Below are 17,906 nucleotides of genomic sequence, written 5' to 3' on the forward strand. Positions count from 1 at the left end.
ACACACAGAGAGAGAGAGGATAGAATAGAAGAAAGGAAGAAAGAAAGAAAGGAACAAACGAATCCCGCCCCCCAAGAAAACAGATTATGACCATCTCCACCAACCAAGAGCGCTACCACGCCGAACGCGACAAACGTCTCCATGCCAAAGGTCTCGGACAATATCTCTCTCCTGAACAAACCACCCAATACATCCCCGCCGAAGATCCTTGGATTCCCGCGGGCACGAAAATCAACTATGCTCCTGTTAATGTCGCCGAAGAAGACGGGGGAGGAGGAGGCGGAGGAAATCATCATGTCAAGCTTGCCATTTTTGGAGCGGGTATTGGAGGTATCTGTGCTGCTGTGAGGGCGATTCTGGAAGGTGCGGTGCAGAGTGTGGATGAGTTGGTTGTTGTGGATCCGGCGGGTGGGTTTGGGGGAACTTGGTATCATAATCGGTAAGTGAGGTTTTCCATTTATACCTAGGGTTGATCTTGTCGTGGTTGCTTGGTTGGAGGAGATGTTGAGAAGGTTCAAGAAGTCTTTCTTCTTCTTCTTTATCTGATGAACATTGAAATTCTGACCTTCATATGCGTGTGCCTCTGCTCCAGATACCCCGGCTTGATGTGCGATGTAGAGTCCTACATTTACATCCCCTTCCTTGAAGAAACAGGCTACATGCCCAAGCGAAAATACTCCAGCGGAGAAGAAATCCGACACGCGCTGGAACTTGTCGCGGAGAAATTCGGTTTACAGCATCGTGCCATGTTTCAAACTCGAGGCAAGTCTCTTTCGTGGGATGAGACGTCCTCACACTGGGTATGTGAAGTATCTGCGCAACCCAAAGGGGGCGAAGAAAAATCGGTCACATTCACGGCAGATTATGTGGTCATTGCTTCGGGAGGTCTCAAAGCTCCCAAGATTCCGGATCTACCTGGTTTGGCAGAGTTCAAGGGAAAGATGATCCATACTGGACGATGGAATTACGATGTGACTGGTGGTTCGCCTGCACATCCGGTGCTGAGTGGGTTGGAAGGGAAGAGGGTTGCGTTGGTGGGGACGGGTGCGACGGCGATACAAGTTGTACCTGCTACCGCTCGATATGCGAAGGAACTGTATGTGTTTCAGCGGACTGCATCGGCGGTGGACGAGCGTGGAAATCGCGATACGGATCCGGAGGAGTGGGAGAAGAAGATTGCGGCGAAGAAAGGTTGGCAGGCGGAGCGGAGTAGGAATTTCCAACAGTTTACCGAGGGCGTGGAGAATTTGCCGCAGGTGAATATGGTGGATGATGGGATGTCGAAGATGCCGACGTTGAGTGGTGCGTGGGGTGGTCCGACTGCGGTGAAGCCTGAGGAGGTGAAGGAGTGGTTGGATTCGATGAATCAGATGGATGACACGCGATCGGATCGGGTCCGGCAGAGGGTTCTGGACGTGGTTGAGGATCAGGATACTGCTCTCGTAAGTTGCAGCAGACGAGAGAATTGTTGAAAGACCTTGACACGACCTATGTATACTGACCTCCCATTCCTAGAAACTCCAAGCCTGGTACCCTGGCTGGTGCAAGCGTCCCACATATCACGACGACTACCTCGTCGCATTCAACCAACCCAACGTCTACCTCGTCGACACCGCAGGCAAAGGCGTCCAAGCCCTGACCCCCAACGGCATCCAACACGATGGCAAAGAATACCCCATCGACATCATCATCTGGGCATCCGGCTACGGCAACCCCCTTTCCGATTCCGTCGCCGGCAAAGCCGACATCACCGTCCTCGGCAAAGCGCAGGAAAACATGGAAACTCGCTTCCAAGCCTCCCAACTCCTCACCCTCCACGGCACCATCGCCCAACACTTTCCCAACCTCTTCTTCCCAGGCCTCGCCCAAGCCGGCGTCGGCGTCAACCAGACTCAACGTCTAGACGCACAAGCTACACATATCGCGTACATGATTCGCGAAGCGGAGCGGAGAAAACTCACCTCCTCCTCCTCCTCCTCCTCCACCACCACCTCTACCACAGCAAAACATAACCCCACTACTACTACTACTGCCACCATCATCGAACCCACCTCCACTGCCTGTAACAACTGGGCCGACCGCGTCGCAGGCCACGCACACAAACTCTCTACCATGGCAGGCTGTACACCCAGTTATTTCAATGCCGAAGGAGAAGCGGATCGACAATCTCCTCAGGAACAAGCGGAGACTGCGCGTGCGAAAGCGATTTGGGGACAGGGGTATTTGGATTATGAAGAGGTGTTGAGGGAATGGAGAGGTCGAGGGGCGTTGGAGGGGTTGGAGGTTTCTTAGGAATTTCTTATGATGGGCTAGGGGAGTTGGTGGTCTACCTATACCTACCTATACCAATACCAACACCAATACTAATACCTATACCCGTCCCAAACTGCTCTTATCTATAACCTACCTACTACTACTACGACTACCAATCGAACAATACATACGGCAGATACCGTAGCTCGTCTCGTCTCCCCCTCCTCCCCTTCCCTCTTACTAGGTTAGCTATATATATATATCGAACCGCTATCCGACTTGTCTTTGTCTTTGTATTTATCTTATTATATATACATCTCGATAGAAATCGAGAGCGATAAGGCTAGCTAAGGGTAGTTAGAGTATAGGAGCTAGGAGGTAGGAGGTAGGAGGTAGCTACCGGGGTAGTACGAGTAGAAGTACGAGCGAACTACTAAGATTCTTTCTTTTCTTTTTCTTTTTCTTTTTCTTTTCTTTTTCTTTTCTTTTCTTTTCTGTTTTTTTCTTTTTGTATTTATATCTCGGAATTCTCTCCGAGCTTGATCTATAAATCTTTCAAAGAGGCAAGCGTTTCTACATTGCCCGTTCTTCTATATAGCGTTTCACTCACTTTCTTACGTACCTCAATACCCGTCCTCTTTATTCCAAGACAATTTAATATATCCTCCTACCCTACCCTACCCTACCCTACCCTACCCTGCCCTGCCCTGTCTATACAACTTGAAGTGTAACACTCAGGCACTACATGCGAGCCGTCCGCCCGCCCGCCCCCGCTTCTTCCTTCTTTCCTTCTTTCTTCCTTCTTCTTCCTTTTCTAGCGCAAAGCAGAGTTGAGTTGATTTGCCGATCCGATAGGAGAAACCCCGCCTAACAACGAGAGGGACGATAGACGAGCCGAAGATTTGCCAGCATTTTGTGTGCATTGTGCCGCGTAATTTGCTGGTTTGGGATTAGGAGGTAGATTGGGAGGAAAGTAGTTTCCTGCTGTGACTCTGTGAGTGAGACTTGAGTAAGACATTTTTTGTTGCGTTTAGAACGGATGTGGTAAATGCAGTAAATGCTTCCTCGGCTCGTCTCTTTTTTCTTTTCCCTTTTTTTAACCGCTACGTAGGACGAGTCACGGTAGGATTCTGTAGCCTAGTTACTTGTATGTACCCTCGCTAGGCTATATGTATCTACCTTACCTCACCTTACCTCGCTCGCTAACTAGCTGGGTAGGGTGAGGTGGGCTAGAGGTTGTTAGGAGTGAATAGTGCAGTGCATGAACAAGGCTGACTGGCTGACTGACTGGTTGGTGGATAAGCAGGTTTGTTTGGTTTGGTTTGGTTTGGTTTGATTGATTGATTGATTGATAGATAGATAGAAGAGGGAAGACGTCTTATCCGCTGTTGTTGCTGTCGCTGCTTACTAGAGAGAAGATTGAAGCTTCCTCTTTGGAGGGATCTTTTATTCTTTATTCTTTATTATTCATTATTGTGTTTGACAGATAGACAGACAAACAGGCAAGCAAGCAGACAGTCAGTGAACATGGAGGACGCAGATGGGCAGAATACCATCACTCCCGCTGTAAGAAGCTCTCTTTCTTTACTCATCATCCTCCTCATATTCATCATGATCACACCACAGTACAATTACCTCTCCAAACCACCACTAACCAACTTCCCTTCCCTTCCTCCAGCCCGAAATCCCCGAAGCAGCAGCAGCAGCAACAGCAACAGACATCGACTCCGCCTACGAAGGAGAAGGTTCCGAAGTGTTCGTCCCCCCCCCACTCACCTCACCTTCCCCCCCTAAACTCTTATCCAGAGAAAGCGAAACAACATCCCTCACATCCTCCATCGCCGCCTTCCGCTACGAAAACGGTCGACGCTATGCTGCCAATAAAGAAGAATATTGGGCTCCGAATGACGAAGATCAAAATGATCAATTGGATATTGCTCATCATATTTTTTTGTTGTTGTTGGATGGGAAATTGCATTTGGCGCCGATAAGGGAGCCGCAGATGGTGTTGGATGTGGGTACGGGGACGGGGTTGTGGGTATGTTTTTTTCTTTTCTTTTCTTTTTTTTTTTTTTTTTTCTTTTTCTTTTCTTTTTTCGGGGGGAGGAAGGGGGGGGGGGTTCTCTTTTTTTCTCTTTTCTTCTTGTTTATTTTCTTCTCTTTCTTCTCTTTCTTCTCTTTTTTCTCTTTTTTCTCTTTTTTCTCTTTCTCTCTCTTTTTCCCTCTTTTTCCCTCTCTTTTCTCTCATTTTTTCTCATTTTCTCTCATTTTTTCTCATTTTTTCTCATTTTCCTGATTTTCCTCTTTTTTTGCGAGTGGGGTAGGGAAAGGAGAAGGGAAAGGGGGGGAAGGAAAAGGAAAAGGGGGAATAAGGTTTAAAGGGGAAGGGGGGAGGGGAGGGGAAAGAAAAGAAGAGAAGAAGAGAAAAGAAAAAGAGAGAAAGAGAAAAGGAAAAGATGAGAAAAGAAAAGAAGAGAAAAGAAAAGAAAAGACGAAAGAAAAGAAAAGAGAAAAGGAAAAGGGAAAGGAAAAGAAGAAAAAGAAGAAAAAGAAGAAAAAGAAGAAAAAGAAGAAAAAGAAGAAAAAGAAGAAAAAGAAGAAAAAGAAGAAAAAGAAGAAAAAGAAGAAAAAGAAGAGAAAGAAGAAAACAAATGACCATCATAACCATCGCCTAAATCATATCTTGCTCCATGTCAAACTCGCTAACCAACCCCCTTCCCAGGCCATCGACTTCGCAGACGAAAACCCCAACGCCCAAGTAATCGCAACAGACATCTCCCCCATCCAACCCCACTGGGTCCCACCCAACCTCCGCTTCCAAGTCGACGACTGCACCGAACCCTGGACCTTCTCCGAAGGCCAATTCGACTTCATCCACATCCGCTGCCTCTACGGCTCCATCGCCTCCTGGCCCGAACTCTACTCCCGCGTCTACGCCCACCTCAAACCCGGAGGATATTTCGAACAAGTCGAATACAGCGTCTGTTGGCGCACAGACGACAATTCCATCCCCCCAGGACACGTTTTCCATCAAGCCTCCAAATCATATATTGAAGCGGGCGAGAAAATGGGTCGGACGTTTCGCATTTGGGAATTCCAGAAGGAATTGATTGATCAGGCGGGGTTTGTGGATACGGTGGAGAAGAGGTTTAAAATGCCTTTGGGACCGTGGGCCGCAGAGAAGAAGTTGAAGGAAATTGGTAAATGGCATTTGTTGGAGGCTTTTCAGGGTATTGAGGGTTGGACCATGGCGCTCATGACCAGGATTTTGGGTTGGACGTATGAGGAAACTCAGGTGTTTTTGGCCCATGTGAGAGCGGGTTTTCGCGATAAGAGTATTCATTCGTATACGAGTGGGAGTATTGTTTATGGGCGTAAACCTTTGGATGCATAGTCGTATAGTCGCCATAGCGAGCCAAAAAAAAAGAAGAAAAGAAAAAAAAAGAATATATTTGTCTTTTTTTTTTCTCATCTTTTCTTGGGGCCTTTATAAACGTCGGGCCAATAAATTTTAAACGTCGGGCCCAAAGTTTGCCTTAGGCAGAGAATATCTTAAACTATTTCTCTTAGGTATTCTATCTCTCTCTCTCTCTCCTTTCTAGGTAGGTATTTTGCGTCTCGTTCCTCTCGTTGCTCTTGTTCCTCTCGTCGCTCTCGTCGCCCTCGTTACGTTACGTTACGTCGCGTCGCTCTCGTCGCGTTGCGTCTCGTCGGTCTCGTCGTATCTTGTCGGTCTCGTTGTATCTCGTCGGTCTCGTCGCGTCTCGTCGGTCTCGTTGCGCTTGTCTCGTCTTGTCTCGTCGCGCTCGTCTCGTCTTGTCTCGTCGCGCTCGTCTCGTCTTGTCTCGTCGCGCTCGTCTCGTCTTGTCTCGTCGCCCTCGTCTCGTCTTGTCTCGTCGCGCTCGTCTCGTCTTGTCTCGTCGCGCTCGTCTCGTCTTGTCTCGTCGCGCTCGTCTCGTCTTGTCTCGTCGCCCTCGTCTCGTCTTGTCTCGTCGCGCTCGTCTCGTCTTGTCTCGTCGCCCTCGTCTCGTCTTGTCTCGTCGCGCTCGTCTCGTCTTGTCTCGTCGCCCTCGTCTCGTCTTGTCTCGTTGCCCTCGTCGCTCTCGTCGCTCTCGTCTTGTCTCGTCGCTCTCGTCTTGTCTCGTCGCTCTCGTCTTGTCTCGTCGCTCTCGTTATAGAAGCAGGTAACATACGAATATTCTGCCTTAGGTACATAATGCGGCCTAAGGCAAACTTTAGGCCCGACGTTTAAAATTTATTGGCCCGACGTTTATAATAACCCCTTTTCTCTCTCACCCGAATATTTCTTCATCTTTTCTCTTTTTTCCCTCTCTTCTCATCTTTTCTCATCTCTTCCCATCTCTCCCATCCCTCCCATCTCTCCCATCTCATCTTTCCCCCTTCCCCTCTAATTCACAAAAACCCTAACCCCCACCGCCCCCTTTTTCGGCTGCGGATTAAAAAAATCATGTTCCACATCAACATCCTCTCGCGTCGTCTGATACAATTCCAACTCAAACCTTTTCCCACTAAAAATCGCCGCGAGCGTCAGATGGATTTCCGCAGATGCTAAATGTTGTCCTAGACATCCTCGTGTGCCTTTACTGAAATTGACCAGATAATTCGATAGATGTTTTTTCGCACCATCATCAGCAGAAGACGAACCATCAGAAGGAGAAGAAGGAGAATTATCATCAAGCCATCTCTCCGGCTCAAACTCCTTTGGACGAGGAAAAATCTCGGGATTCTCATGCATGAAAATGGATGTCATACTCATTGGAGTACCTCTGGGAATCACATAAATTTTATCCTCATTTTTCTTTTTCTTTTCATTTTCATTTTCATTTTTATTTCTTTGATCCTCATAAATCAAATCCTCATCCGGAGAAATTCTTTGTAAACGATGCGTGACGCCGTAGGAAAGACGATAGCCTTCGAGAATTATGGCGGAGAGATAGGGGAGTTGTTCTAAGATTTGGAGAGGAGGGAGAAATGTTTCATCTTCTCCATCTTTTGGTGGTGATGATGATGAGATGGCGGTATTCAATTCCTTTTGCAGGGTCGAGAGGATTTTCGGTTGGGATAAAATGTGAAAAGCAGTGGTGTTGAGGAAATGCGTGGTGGTGACTTGGCCTGCTGCGACGATGGCTTGGGCTTCGCCGACGAGATGGGTGAGGGTGCGGTCTTGGGTGGGGAGGAGAGAATCGGGTTGGAGAAGTTCGTGGAAAATTGTGGGGTGGGAGGAGGAAGAGGAGGAGGGGGTTTTGTTTGCGTTGGATTGATCTTGTTGTTGTTGGTCTGTTGTTGTCGTCATGAGTTTTTGGACTTGAATGGAGAGGTCGATTTGGAGTTTGATAAGGCGCATAATATGCGGATTGAGTTTCTCCACGAGCCAGAGAGGTGTTCGACGCATGAGTGGCAGTAGCCATGGAAATTGCTTATTGAGATGCTATAGTCGTCATTCCACATTTACGTCAGTCATGGCTTTGTGCAAAGGAGGCATCCTTGTAGAAAACAAAAAGTACTCACACTCTGCTCAGAAACCGAATCGACAGCTTCAGGCCACATGGGAGCAAACAACGGATCTTCCAGACATTTATAGCTCGTCCCAAATGCATATTCCGTCACCACATCCATTGCCACGGCCGCAAACGCATGTCTCAGATTCACAGGCTCTTTGGTATCTCGAAAGCCTTCGAGCCGCGAACACAAGTGCTCCACCACATCTCTCACCATGGGCTCGAGTCGCAGCACGGATGCGCGAGAGAAGAAATGATTCAACGGTGCGCGTCGTCTACGATGCAATTCATGCGGTACAGTAGAAAAATGCGAAGAAGATGTCCCAAACATAGCTGCCGACCAAGCCCATTTCTCTCGACGTTTGGAAGGTCCCGAGTAGATGTGATGATAATAATCCGGATCGTTGATGTGTACTTCGAATGGATTGATTCGCACAATGGGGCCTGAAAAGAAAATTCATCATTTTCATATAAAGTCAGCAAAAAATACCAAAAAACCGTATCTCCCCCTCCCACTCTCTTCCATCCAAACCAAAAACCCCCTGATAAACATACCATATTCTTCATGCAACTCTCCAATTTTCCACGTATACCTCCCCCGTCGAATCACATCATAATAAAACTCATACCAAAAAGTCGCTGCGGCCAATTTCGGACCAGGGATTTTCGCTAGGGGACTCCAGTAGAGACGATAGATGACGAGACTGGCGAGATAGATGAGAAATAGGCTGCTGGAGATCCATGCTGCAGAGGCCCAGCTAGTTGGGATGGGGAGAATTGTGGGAGGGATTGCGAGCATTGTTCTCCTTTTTTTTTCTCTCTTTCTCTTTCTTTCTTTATCCTGCCGTGCGTGCGTGGTGGAGGGAGGGAGGGGGTGGTGAGAGCGAGACAGAGACAGAGAGGGAGATGGAGGGGATGTAATAATGAATATCGAATATCGAATAGATAATAATAATGTTGTTGAAGGGGAGAGAGAGAGAGAGAGAGAAAGGACAAAACTCTCCTCAGTAGGCAAGATAAGGCATGTATGAGGGCCCTCCCCCCAGTGAGTTTCAGGCTAATAGTTTGCTGTGTGCTATGTTTTCTTTACTGACTGTACAGTAGTAAGGTGATCTGACCTGAACCGTCTCGCCTCGCCTCGCATCGCCTCGCCCCGCTACGCTGCATGCATACGGGCCGAACGCATGGCAGACAAGTGAAGCTGTCACTCTGCACTAGACTCGTTTGCTACAGGATTAGCTGCAGTATAGCTGGTTGTGCATCTGCTAGTCTAGTATATTCAGCGGTTGTACCGTAAAATCTATGCTGTCTGTCAGATGTGGCAGCTCTTCCTGATATAAAAGTAGATACAAGTAGTTGGTGGTGACGTCCGTGGAATACTGTCGGTTAGTATAAGGTATGGTAGGTATAAATAGGAGAATGGATGATGGAAAAATTGAAGAACGGTGATAGAGGAGGCGTGTAACCCCACATGGCACCCCTCAAATTCCTTGCTCCCTGATTGGCTACGAAGAAGACCCCCAGGTTCTGACCCATACCAACACAGGCTTCTATCCGAGCACCAAGAAACATCCATCTGCTGCTCATCTGGTAAAAGCAACGAAGCCGCTTGTCGAGAAGACTCGTACAGGTAAACAAGTCATCACGATTATGCCAAGCATCTCTCTTTCGCGCCTGCACAATGGCTGGCTACCCAACAAAAATTGGTTGGGAGCGAGTGAGTAGGTCAAGCCATCGGGTCCTCCTCGTCAAGTGGTCCTGGCCGGCCAGCCAGCTCCCGCTGACGGTGCTCCAGATGATCGGCGGCATCAGCAGCTCTACTTCTTGCACAAAAAGGATCTTTGTAGCGGTGGGGATAGCCCCAGGGGTGCTTCCAGCTGGAATACTGCTTGACTCGTTTTCCCTTCGGAGGTAGAGCGCGAGCACCTGGCACTTCTGGCACGAATTCGTTACTGCACTGGGGTGTTAGGAACTCGGAGCTCACGTTGCAATGGGCCGGAGAGGATTCCGAGCGAGAGTAGCATGGAGACGGAAAGAGATATACGAAAAGGGGGTGGTGACACGCTTCGACGAGCGTTCGAGGTTCCAGGAACACTTCCTGCCGCCAAGAACTGCAGCTGCCCACAGCTCGACAATGTAGTATCTTCACTATATTGTCTGATGACATGGCGAGACTGCAGTCCTCTAGCGTAGAAGACGCTCTCTCCTTACCCATCAGAGTAGCATCCTCGCTATTCAGGATAGCTTTGTCCCTAGCCCAGAAACTCCTGCTTCGCTAGACGTGCATCCAGACTCGCAGGAGAATGGACGCACGACATTGATGTCTCACGGAAAGGGCATTGATGCAAGGGGAATAAGAGAGATGCTTGATCAGACCCATCAGGTTGATCAAGAAACGCTGCCACGAATTTACCATGCGTCTTCGCCGCCACCGCCATCTCCTCCGTCGCCATCATCGTCGGCTCCGTCGCCATCGTCAAAGTACTTCTCGGCGTTGTAGTCGTTGCCGAGATCGTCGTCGTCCTCGGAGAAGTCGTCGTCGCGGAGCTCTTCGACCTCGTCTTCTCCGCCGTCTTCGTTCTCGTTGACTTCGTCGTCATCATCCTTGTCAGCAGCGGCGGCATCGTCGGCATCGTCATCAAATTGCGCGAGTTTGTCGAGGCGTTTCTTCTTGAGGAAGTTGAGGTTCTTCTTTGGGGCCTCGCCTTCTGTTGTTCCGTTCTCCTCGTCGTCGTCGTCGCACAAGTCCCACAACTCGCGCGGCAAAAGGCTCTTGACTGGGACAATTCGTTAGCAGGGTGGAGCGCGAAAGTTGCAGCTGAGGCTCACCGATCGGCAGTTTCTTCAGATTCGGCAGACCACCAGTCGGCTTAGCACGCTTGTTACTGTAGGTGGCGACGTCTTCAAAGGCGTTGAACTCTGCGAGGTCGCGCTTGCCCGCAGCCGGAGAGTCGATAAAGTACGGTCCATTGCGCGCGGCGTTGCGGTATTCCCGGAGGGCGCTCACGAGTCGCTTCTCGCGAGCAGTGGGTGGCGGGGCGTGGAAGATGTTCATGGGCTGGAGTCGCGTCTGTGTCAGTCCAGTACTGTAGTAACATGGGGATGTGATAACAACATACCGGGTAGAGCGTCTTCGTCCATTCTTCCTCATCGTTCATCTCGTTGTGGTACGCGAGCACTTGATCCTCGAGGTCGGCGTCGACTGTGAATGGCAGGTCTTTGCCGCCCATTCTGCCGGCACCGCCTGCGAGGCCGCCACGACCTCCGCGAGACATGACTAGCGACGTGAGTGGTGGTGAGGGTGCGTATGTGTTTGATCGGGTATGAGTTCTGGAGCACTAGAGAAAAGTGTGCTCGGAAAAAGTGTGCTCAGCGGTTGTTGGTGTCAGTAGGAAGGAAGGAGTGAGTGAGCGCTGATACCTGTATTTGCGCGCGTTGCCAGTATCAAATGTTTCAGCCAATCAACGATGTGCCAAGCCTTGAACCCGCCCCACACACGACAACAACACGACCATGACTCTCCTGGAGAGTGTACCTGGTACCTATACATGGACATGTAGGTCAAGTACATGTTGTACACAGTGCGTAAAGAACATGTGGTAAGTAGAGTTGATTGTACAAAGTCTAGTATCTATCACAGTGAAATATACACATACAGGGGTATTTTAACCATCTTCCTCGCTATGCATCACGAAGCGACCGTGGCCAGACATGAACGCCTAGTCCACATATCCAATCGTCCCTGTCACCGTGGGTACGACATACTCCTCATATCCTACATTGGGCAATTCTGCAGATGCATCATCTACTGTGATTTCACTTGCTGTAAATGCTATGCGAGCAGCCCATTCTCGCTGCCGAGAACACACAGCAGAACTCAACAGTCCGCCGTCTGGTCGACTCCAGCACCATGACTGGTCCCATTCGCTTTTCGGTCTTCTGTGGCCATCGGTCTGCGACAGGCTTCCTGGGTAGCCTGTGCCCGAAGTCTCCTAGTGGAAGCGGACTAGCGGCCTCCCTTCGCCACTCGCCTGGTTTCTCACATCGTCGCTTCTGTTAGCGAACCTCCCCCCTTCACTCTGCCCACGACCCTGAAAATCATTGGATACGTGGGACCGACGCTTTTGCCAGGATTCCGGATACCCTACACTCATCTTTCCTCGTCGAGCTTCGGATGCGCTGAGAATATTGACTAACCCCGCAGCAAATATCTCCCTCGCACGGGCTTGTGTCTTGACTGTGTGAGGATTGCTCATCTCCTTGAAGGCGCCATACAACATCCTGTCTTTTGCCTTACGGAACTCCAAACATAGTCTCACCACGAACTCAGTGTTCAAAGCAGCGGGCGCGAATGGCAACCATTTGTCCATCACCAAGGTTTTGTATGTTTCTGTCTGCACACGTCCACCGAACAGGAAAGCCATCAGTGGTGTCACGAACGTGCTGTCGCGTATGAAAAGGCTGTCGCCCGAGACACTTCGAGCGAGTGTGCTGAATGCATAGATCTGATCCGTCTCAGAAACCGCAGGTTTGCCAGAACTCGCGTTCATGCTACTGGGGTGCATCATGACATTGTCTTCGCTGGCCGTTCGGTGAACCGGCGATCTGGTCATGGCGCGACGGACAGCAATATTGGGATAGACGCCCGCAAGTGTCAATGCTTTGAGTAAAGCAGTATTGTTCGAGTTTGCATTCAACGCATCGCCGCCAAGCTGGTACTTATTGCTGCGGTCTTGATGGGACATGTCGACAAGGCCAGCCTCACGCAATGCCTGTTCGACTAAGCGTGTGGTCTGGTCCACCGACTTGAAGGCTCCAAAATGCAGAAAGCGATCATGGGCGTAAGCAAACGTGCCCGATTGGCCTTTTTCGTATAACTGGGTTCTCAAGTCCCTGAAGGCATTAATGTAGGCAAGATGGTCTGAATCATCCTGGGCGTACACTTCGTGCTTTCGTCTCGCGATGGAGCGTGCAACGCCAAGTGGCTTGACGAAAAGCGTCCGCTCGCTAGCCATGCAACTGCTGATGATCATGGGATCGAGGCAACGGAAGACGATGCCCAGAAGCACCATGTTGCCCAATTCAGGATGAACGGGCAACCGGGAAAGGATGCGACCCAGCGAGGTCAACTCCTCATCCGGCGTGAACGCTTCGATGCTCTTCAAGTTCTCTACCGCAAGGCTGACGGCTTTGGTCGGTGGCGGCTCGATAGCGTCAGCAAGAAATTCAGCTACAGGTTCTTGGAAGCCTTGCGCCTTGATTGAGAGACATGTCTCCTGTAGATCACTCCGAAGCAGCTCAGCTTGGCCCGATGCAGACATCGCTTGCCTGCGCTGTTGAGTGAACAAAGCATAGTAATTTCCCTGTGAGACTCTTCCAGCTCGGCCAGCACGTTGTCGAGCATTCGAGTTACTTTCCCAGACGGTCTGCAGCTCTGTGATGCGCTTGACTTGATCGTATCGCTTCTCGCGTAATTTGCCTAAATCGACCACGTACTTGACGTCGGGAACTGTCACTGAAGTCTCGGCAATGTTGGTGGCAAGGATAATCTTACGACAGCCGGGCGGCGACGGCTCAAAGATCAGCTTCTGTTGATCCGGAGGAATGCTGGAGTGCAGAGGCATGATTTTGAACTTTGATGTATCGTTAAAATCGACACCAAAGATGGGGTGTTGCACCAGAAACTCCATCGTTGCAGATATCTCCTGGAGACCAGGGAGAAACGCCAGAATGGCGCCATCATCGCTCTTGGTACATATGTGAGCCAGCGCGGCAGTCAACAAGCGGACCGGCACAAGAGACTCTATCCTTTGTGCTCCTGGCGAGGATCCTTCAGAATCTGCGTCAGCCTCGTATTGTCGCTTCCAGTCAATGATGACCGGTGCTGCACCATTGGAGCTCTGCGCAAAATTCAGTTCGGCATCGAGGTACTCTTGCGATACGCCTTTATCCCCCCTCACCAACGACTGGAACTCGGATTTGTGTGTACTTGTAATGTCCTGAACGAGCTCCTCCAGGTACGTCTCTGTCACTGGAAATGTTCGCCCGGGTACGCTGAGTGCAGCGCAGGGCACGGTCTTGCCATCTTTGGTATTGGGCAAGTACTCCGAGAAGAGCTTCTGATCCAACGTTGCAGACATCAAGACGATATGAGGTACTTTCTTGCCAGCTTCCTGTCGAGCCTTCACCGCTTTTTTCAGGATGATCAACAGGAAATCCACAAAAATGTCCCTCTCATGGACTTCGTCAATCACCAGGTGCGATACATTGTCCATGATATCGTCGGTGTTCCACTTGAGCTGCTCTAGCAAGATGCCCGTTGTACAATACGTGATCGATCCACCGAATCGAGGAAGCTGTACCTCACCTCTGACCTGGTACCCCACGGATGTCCCGATCGTCTCGTCCCGCTCTGCTGCTACACGCTGCGCGACTGATGAGGCAGCAAGACGTCGTGGCTGCGTGCAAATGATGTCGCAATATCCTCCCTTCCCGCTCTTGATCGCGTGATCAAGAAAGATCTGAGGCACCTGTGTCGTTTTACCAGAGCCTGTCGCACCTATGATGATGCTATACACGTCACTCGAGACCAGGTCCACGACCTGATCGGTATATTGACTCATTGGTAGACCAGCTTTGGTATTTCGCAGCTGTACGAGGCGTGAATCACTATTAAATCGTTTGAGGCTTTCCTGATGAACTTCACAGGCGAGATCTCTCGCCTCCGACGACAAGTAACGATGCCGTGACTGAAGTGTCTTTCGGGTGGCCTCTTCCGCGCCAAAAGTTTCTCGCTGGTCTGGGAGGCCAGCCTGGCGAGCACTGACCAAAGTCTCTCGCATCATATCGGAAATCCGGCTATCGATTGGCATGGACAGAGAGTACATAGGGCGCCGGGCCTCACCATTCTTCTTTCTCTCGACCCATTGAGCCATCTGTTCAGGGTGATTATTTGCAATTGCAACCGCAGCCATCAAATATGCCGAGCTCTGCGCAGCCTTCTTTGCGCGCATGGTTGAATCACCTAGAACTGACCCGTCGACTAAGACTCGGGCTCTGTTGGCGCTGACTCCGGCATAATTCACGATTGAGAGCTCGAGCTCCAGAGTCGTGCTTGATTGCAGTCTTCTAAACCACTCAAGAAAATCTTGGGCAGAATCAGTCGTCAAGAACTCATAACCAGGTAGTGGGTTCCTCGGGTGTTCCTGCTCGGTCTGCTGCTTTTCCGCCTCCCGCTTGAACGAGAGTGCAGCCGCAGCTTCGGCGGTGGCTACGTCTTTCCCTCGCGTGACCACATGTATACCATGTTCCGGCAGTCTGATAGATGCCTGTACTACCGTTTGCCTTGACTTTGCCCTGGATGCTCGTCGTCTGACATGCTGCGCAAATTGCGTTTTGAATTGAGGAATAGCGCCATACCGGGCCGCATAGTTGTAAATGTCGAGTGTCGCGTTCTTCTCTTGGTCCACCGTGTACCGGTCTAGCTCCACCAGCTCAATCTCGGACTCGTCACGAATGAAGACTTTCGACTCGTTGTGGTCGTCTGGCCGATACGGACTGATCTGAACCTGAGGCAAGATCTGTTGTAATGCTCCATGAGTGTGAAGACGATTCAGCATGGCCACCCACGCCGCGCGTTTCGCCATCGTTTTGTTGGTCCCACGGCCAGTGGCGGATGCGTCGGCTATGCCTGGTATGTCGAGGCGTAGGGTAAAAGTGGCAGATTTATCTGCATGTGCTTCGTAGTCGCCGCTTTGAATGGTCTTTGGGGCTCTGGCAGCCAAGATATTATGCATAATGCTGGCAGTGTGTGCCGGCTCAAACAGCAGAGGGGGAGCACCAGGGTACTGTTCTTTCCGCGGCTCCATGGGTTCCATCGTAGCCGGGGACAGGAGTGCAGCAAGCATGCCCGATGTATGCAATCTCGAGAGAGTATACACGTACGCGGCATTGGCGGCTTGGGACTTTGTGGCACCAACGCCGGTCACGCATTGCTGAAAGTCCCCAGGAGCATCCAGAGTCAGTTCACATAGCCAACCTTTAGTTACTTCCTCGTAGTTCTCAATGACTTTGAGCTTCTTCCGTAAGTATGTATCGAAGACTCCGCGCAGAAGGTTCGGTTTGAGTAGGCTCAGTGCGTTCCGGATTTCAAGCGTGGCATCTGGGTAGTCTGAAGCTGACGGTATTTGCATATGATCTTGTACATATTTGAAGTCGACTCGAGCGCTGTTAGCCTGGGATTCCGACGCGTCGTCAACCAGGTCTCCTTCAGCAGTGGCGCTTGGTGACGTCGGGATCCTGCCTGGACGAGGCTGCTGCTGCTGCTGCTGCTGCTGCTGCGTTCGCCGCTTCTCGGAGCGACGAGAACTCTCGCGCCGTACGGGACTGTGCTTCGTCGACGACTTCTTAGAAACATGTGACAGAACAGCTGTTTTCTCGGACTTGCTCCCTTGGGAGCGCTTGTCATTCGCCTTTCGTGCTCTCGTCATGGCTTGATTCCGTTTGGGGGGCAGGCCGCCGTGACGGTGGTCGGCCGGTCGCGATGGACGGGCTTGGGTCTTGCCCACAGTTCTTTTGTTGTTGTTGGTACGCACAGTGGCGTATGGGCGGCCACGGTCCCGAGAAGAGCAAAGGGCTGCTGATGGCCGAATTCCACGTCCTGATGCCAAGATGTACGGCTTGACAAGCAACGACCGGGATAGCATTTGAAGTCGTAACGCTGGCGGGAGGTGGAAAATTGCCATGTCGCCTCGATACTGCCTCAGGTAGTCGGTGGTCTTTCACGGCAAAACAGGAGAAGCTGGGTAGGTAGGCAGGTACTCGTGGTCAGGCAAACATGCCGAGCCGAGCCTAGGGGAATAGGGCTATTAAGGGGAGTGAAGTGAAGACCGATGCGGGCATGACATGGCCGAATCACAATGCATGCACGGGCATGTATGCATCTGACATCTGATGGGAATAAAGTACTGTACACTGTACATAGACAATGGGACGCGAGGCGTGCGACGCGTAGTTGAACATGATAATTTTTTTTTGGATACCAGCAGTCGGCGGGAGCTGCCCTGCCGCTCCGCTGATGCACGGGCCATCTGCCTTCCTCTCTCTCCTCTGATCCTACCTCCAAGGCTCCACCTATCTGTCATCACATCACTCCTCTCCCTGAACTATCCAGAGTCCCCTCGAGACTACATTAGCAAGGTACAACCTCCTACCTGCAAGAGCTGTTCTCTGCGTATGAGGTAGCATGGCCAACATGTCCCCCATCAGAGCAGCCGGGATCACACTTCCCAAGACGTAATGTCGTCCCATGGGAGTGATGGCGAGATCCACTCTGATATCATGGTGACTGTGGAACGTTCAACTCCATTGCAGGTACAAGTCACTGGAAGGTACTTATAGCTACGAGGTAGCTCCCAGAGATACAATTCCTGTGTCTTCTTCCGCTACCATTCCATCAAGCACACACACACACACCAACCAGACATCCACTTCCATCTGCCACACCGCGCCAATTCCATATCAAACCTACCACGATGCCTCGCGACGGATCAGGACACTCTCACAATGCTGAGGAGGCCGGCCACAACATCCAGCACGGTGCGCCGCAAGGTAACGAGGTACGCTGATCCGCCTTCTCCCACCTTGACCTCACCCCGGCTGACCCATTCTCACAGCAGCCTACTTCCTCCGGTGTCGACCGCTCCGGCAAGGCTGCACCAGCGCCAGAGCCAGAGGCAGGTGAGGGCATCGGCTCCACTGGCCAGGCTCAAGTGACGGGTACCACCGGCAGCGGCAAGGGACCAGTGGAAAGCACAGTCGACGAGCAAGCCCAGAAATTGTCCAAGTGACAGAGTAACGCCAGCACGACGAGTCTCACGAGCCTGGCGAGCATGCGGAGCATTACGGGCCCGTGGTGGTCGAGAGGGAATCAGGCGAACCCAGCAGACGCAAGAGCAGCGAGAGCATTTCGAGCGCAGGCACGGATGCAGACGCAGATGCAGGATATGGAGAGTGCAAAGAAGGGACAGACACCCCGGAAGGGCAGCCTCACAGCGAGGTTGAAGAGCAAGCTCAAAAGTAATGAATGAAATATGATTGCATGAACACATGAGGCTCCTGCCACGATCAGTTCCA

At 50.9% G+C, this 17,906-nt stretch overlaps 6 protein-coding genes across 6 annotated transcripts; 3 read left to right on the forward strand and 3 right to left on the reverse strand.

The window, feature by feature from the left end:
* Positions 1-86: 86 nt before the first annotated feature.
* Positions 87-2,292, forward strand: SEPMUDRAFT_164700 (FAD/NAD(P)-binding domain-containing protein; the record flags this gene model as incomplete). The annotated part of the gene is made up of 4 exons (XM_016908129.1): positions 87-150; positions 205-439; positions 593-1,442; positions 1,516-2,292. 4 exons carry the CDS (start codon positions 87-89, stop codon positions 2,290-2,292), a joined length of 1,926 nt encoding a protein of 641 aa, XP_016759253.1.
* A 1,861-nt stretch (positions 2,293-4,153) lies between these two features.
* Positions 4,154-5,647, forward strand: SEPMUDRAFT_47471 (S-adenosyl-L-methionine-dependent methyltransferase; the record flags this gene model as incomplete). The annotated part of the gene is made up of 2 exons (XM_016909034.1): positions 4,154-4,291; positions 4,976-5,647. Coding segments are annotated over 2 exons (810 nt in total), but the record flags the coding sequence as incomplete, so codon positions are not given.
* Positions 5,648-6,661: 1,014 nt separating this feature from the next.
* Positions 6,662-8,916, reverse strand: SEPMUDRAFT_142621 (cytochrome P450; the record flags this gene model as incomplete). Its single annotated transcript, XM_016903009.1, has 4 exons — positions 6,662-7,702; positions 7,783-8,216; positions 8,328-8,500; positions 8,867-8,916. 4 exons carry the CDS (start codon positions 8,914-8,916, stop codon positions 6,662-6,664), a joined length of 1,698 nt encoding a protein of 565 aa, XP_016759255.1.
* Positions 8,917-9,185: 269 nt separating this feature from the next.
* On the reverse strand, positions 9,186-11,084 carry SEPMUDRAFT_150147 (uncharacterized protein). Its single transcript, XM_016905986.1, has 3 exons — positions 10,892-11,084; positions 10,602-10,830; positions 9,186-10,549 (listed from the first exon to the last, which is right to left on the reverse strand). The coding sequence occupies exons 1-3, from the start codon at positions 11,045-11,047 to the stop codon at positions 10,182-10,184; spliced, it is 753 nt and encodes a 250-aa protein (XP_016759256.1). The 5' UTR covers positions 11,048-11,084; the 3' UTR covers positions 9,186-10,181.
* Positions 11,085-11,370: 286 nt separating this feature from the next.
* SEPMUDRAFT_150148 (P-loop containing nucleoside triphosphate hydrolase protein) lies at positions 11,371-16,746 on the reverse strand. Its single transcript, XM_016905987.1, has one exon. It carries the CDS (start codon positions 16,514-16,516, stop codon positions 11,765-11,767), a length of 4,752 nt encoding a protein of 1,583 aa, XP_016759257.1. The 5' UTR covers positions 16,517-16,746; the 3' UTR covers positions 11,371-11,764.
* A 207-nt stretch (positions 16,747-16,953) lies between these two features.
* SEPMUDRAFT_134346 (uncharacterized protein) lies at positions 16,954-17,853 on the forward strand (the record flags this gene model as incomplete). The annotated part of the gene is made up of 3 exons (XM_016902634.1): positions 16,954-17,389; positions 17,447-17,575; positions 17,635-17,853. Exons 1-3 carry the CDS (start codon positions 17,306-17,308, stop codon positions 17,851-17,853), a joined length of 432 nt encoding a protein of 143 aa, XP_016759258.1. The 5' UTR covers positions 16,954-17,305.
* Positions 17,854-17,906: the final 53 nt, after the last annotated feature.

This window comes from Sphaerulina musiva (assembly GCF_000320565.1).
Source record: "Sphaerulina musiva SO2202 unplaced genomic scaffold SEPMUscaffold_7, whole genome shotgun sequence".
In the NCBI taxonomy this organism is placed as follows: Eukaryota; Fungi; Ascomycota; class Dothideomycetes; order Mycosphaerellales; family Mycosphaerellaceae; genus Sphaerulina; species Sphaerulina musiva.

Excerpts from the sequence above, each read along its gene's own strand:
- SEPMUDRAFT_150148 (XM_016905987.1), bottom strand. The coding sequence starts at position 16,516 with ATGGCAATTTTCCACCTCCCGCCAGCGTTACGACTTCAAATGCTATCC.
- SEPMUDRAFT_150147 (XM_016905986.1), bottom strand. The coding sequence starts at position 11,047 with ATGTCTCGCGGAGGTCGTGGCGGCCTCGCAGGCGGTGCCGGCAGAATG. Across the intron at positions 10,831-10,891 it reads GGACGAAGACGCTCTACCCG|CCCATGAACATCTTCCACGC; the intron begins GTATGTTGTTAT and ends ACGCGACTCCAG. Across the intron at positions 10,550-10,601 it reads TCTGAAGAAACTGCCGATCG|TCAAGAGCCTTTTGCCGCGC; the intron begins GTGAGCCTCAGC and ends GAATTGTCCCAG.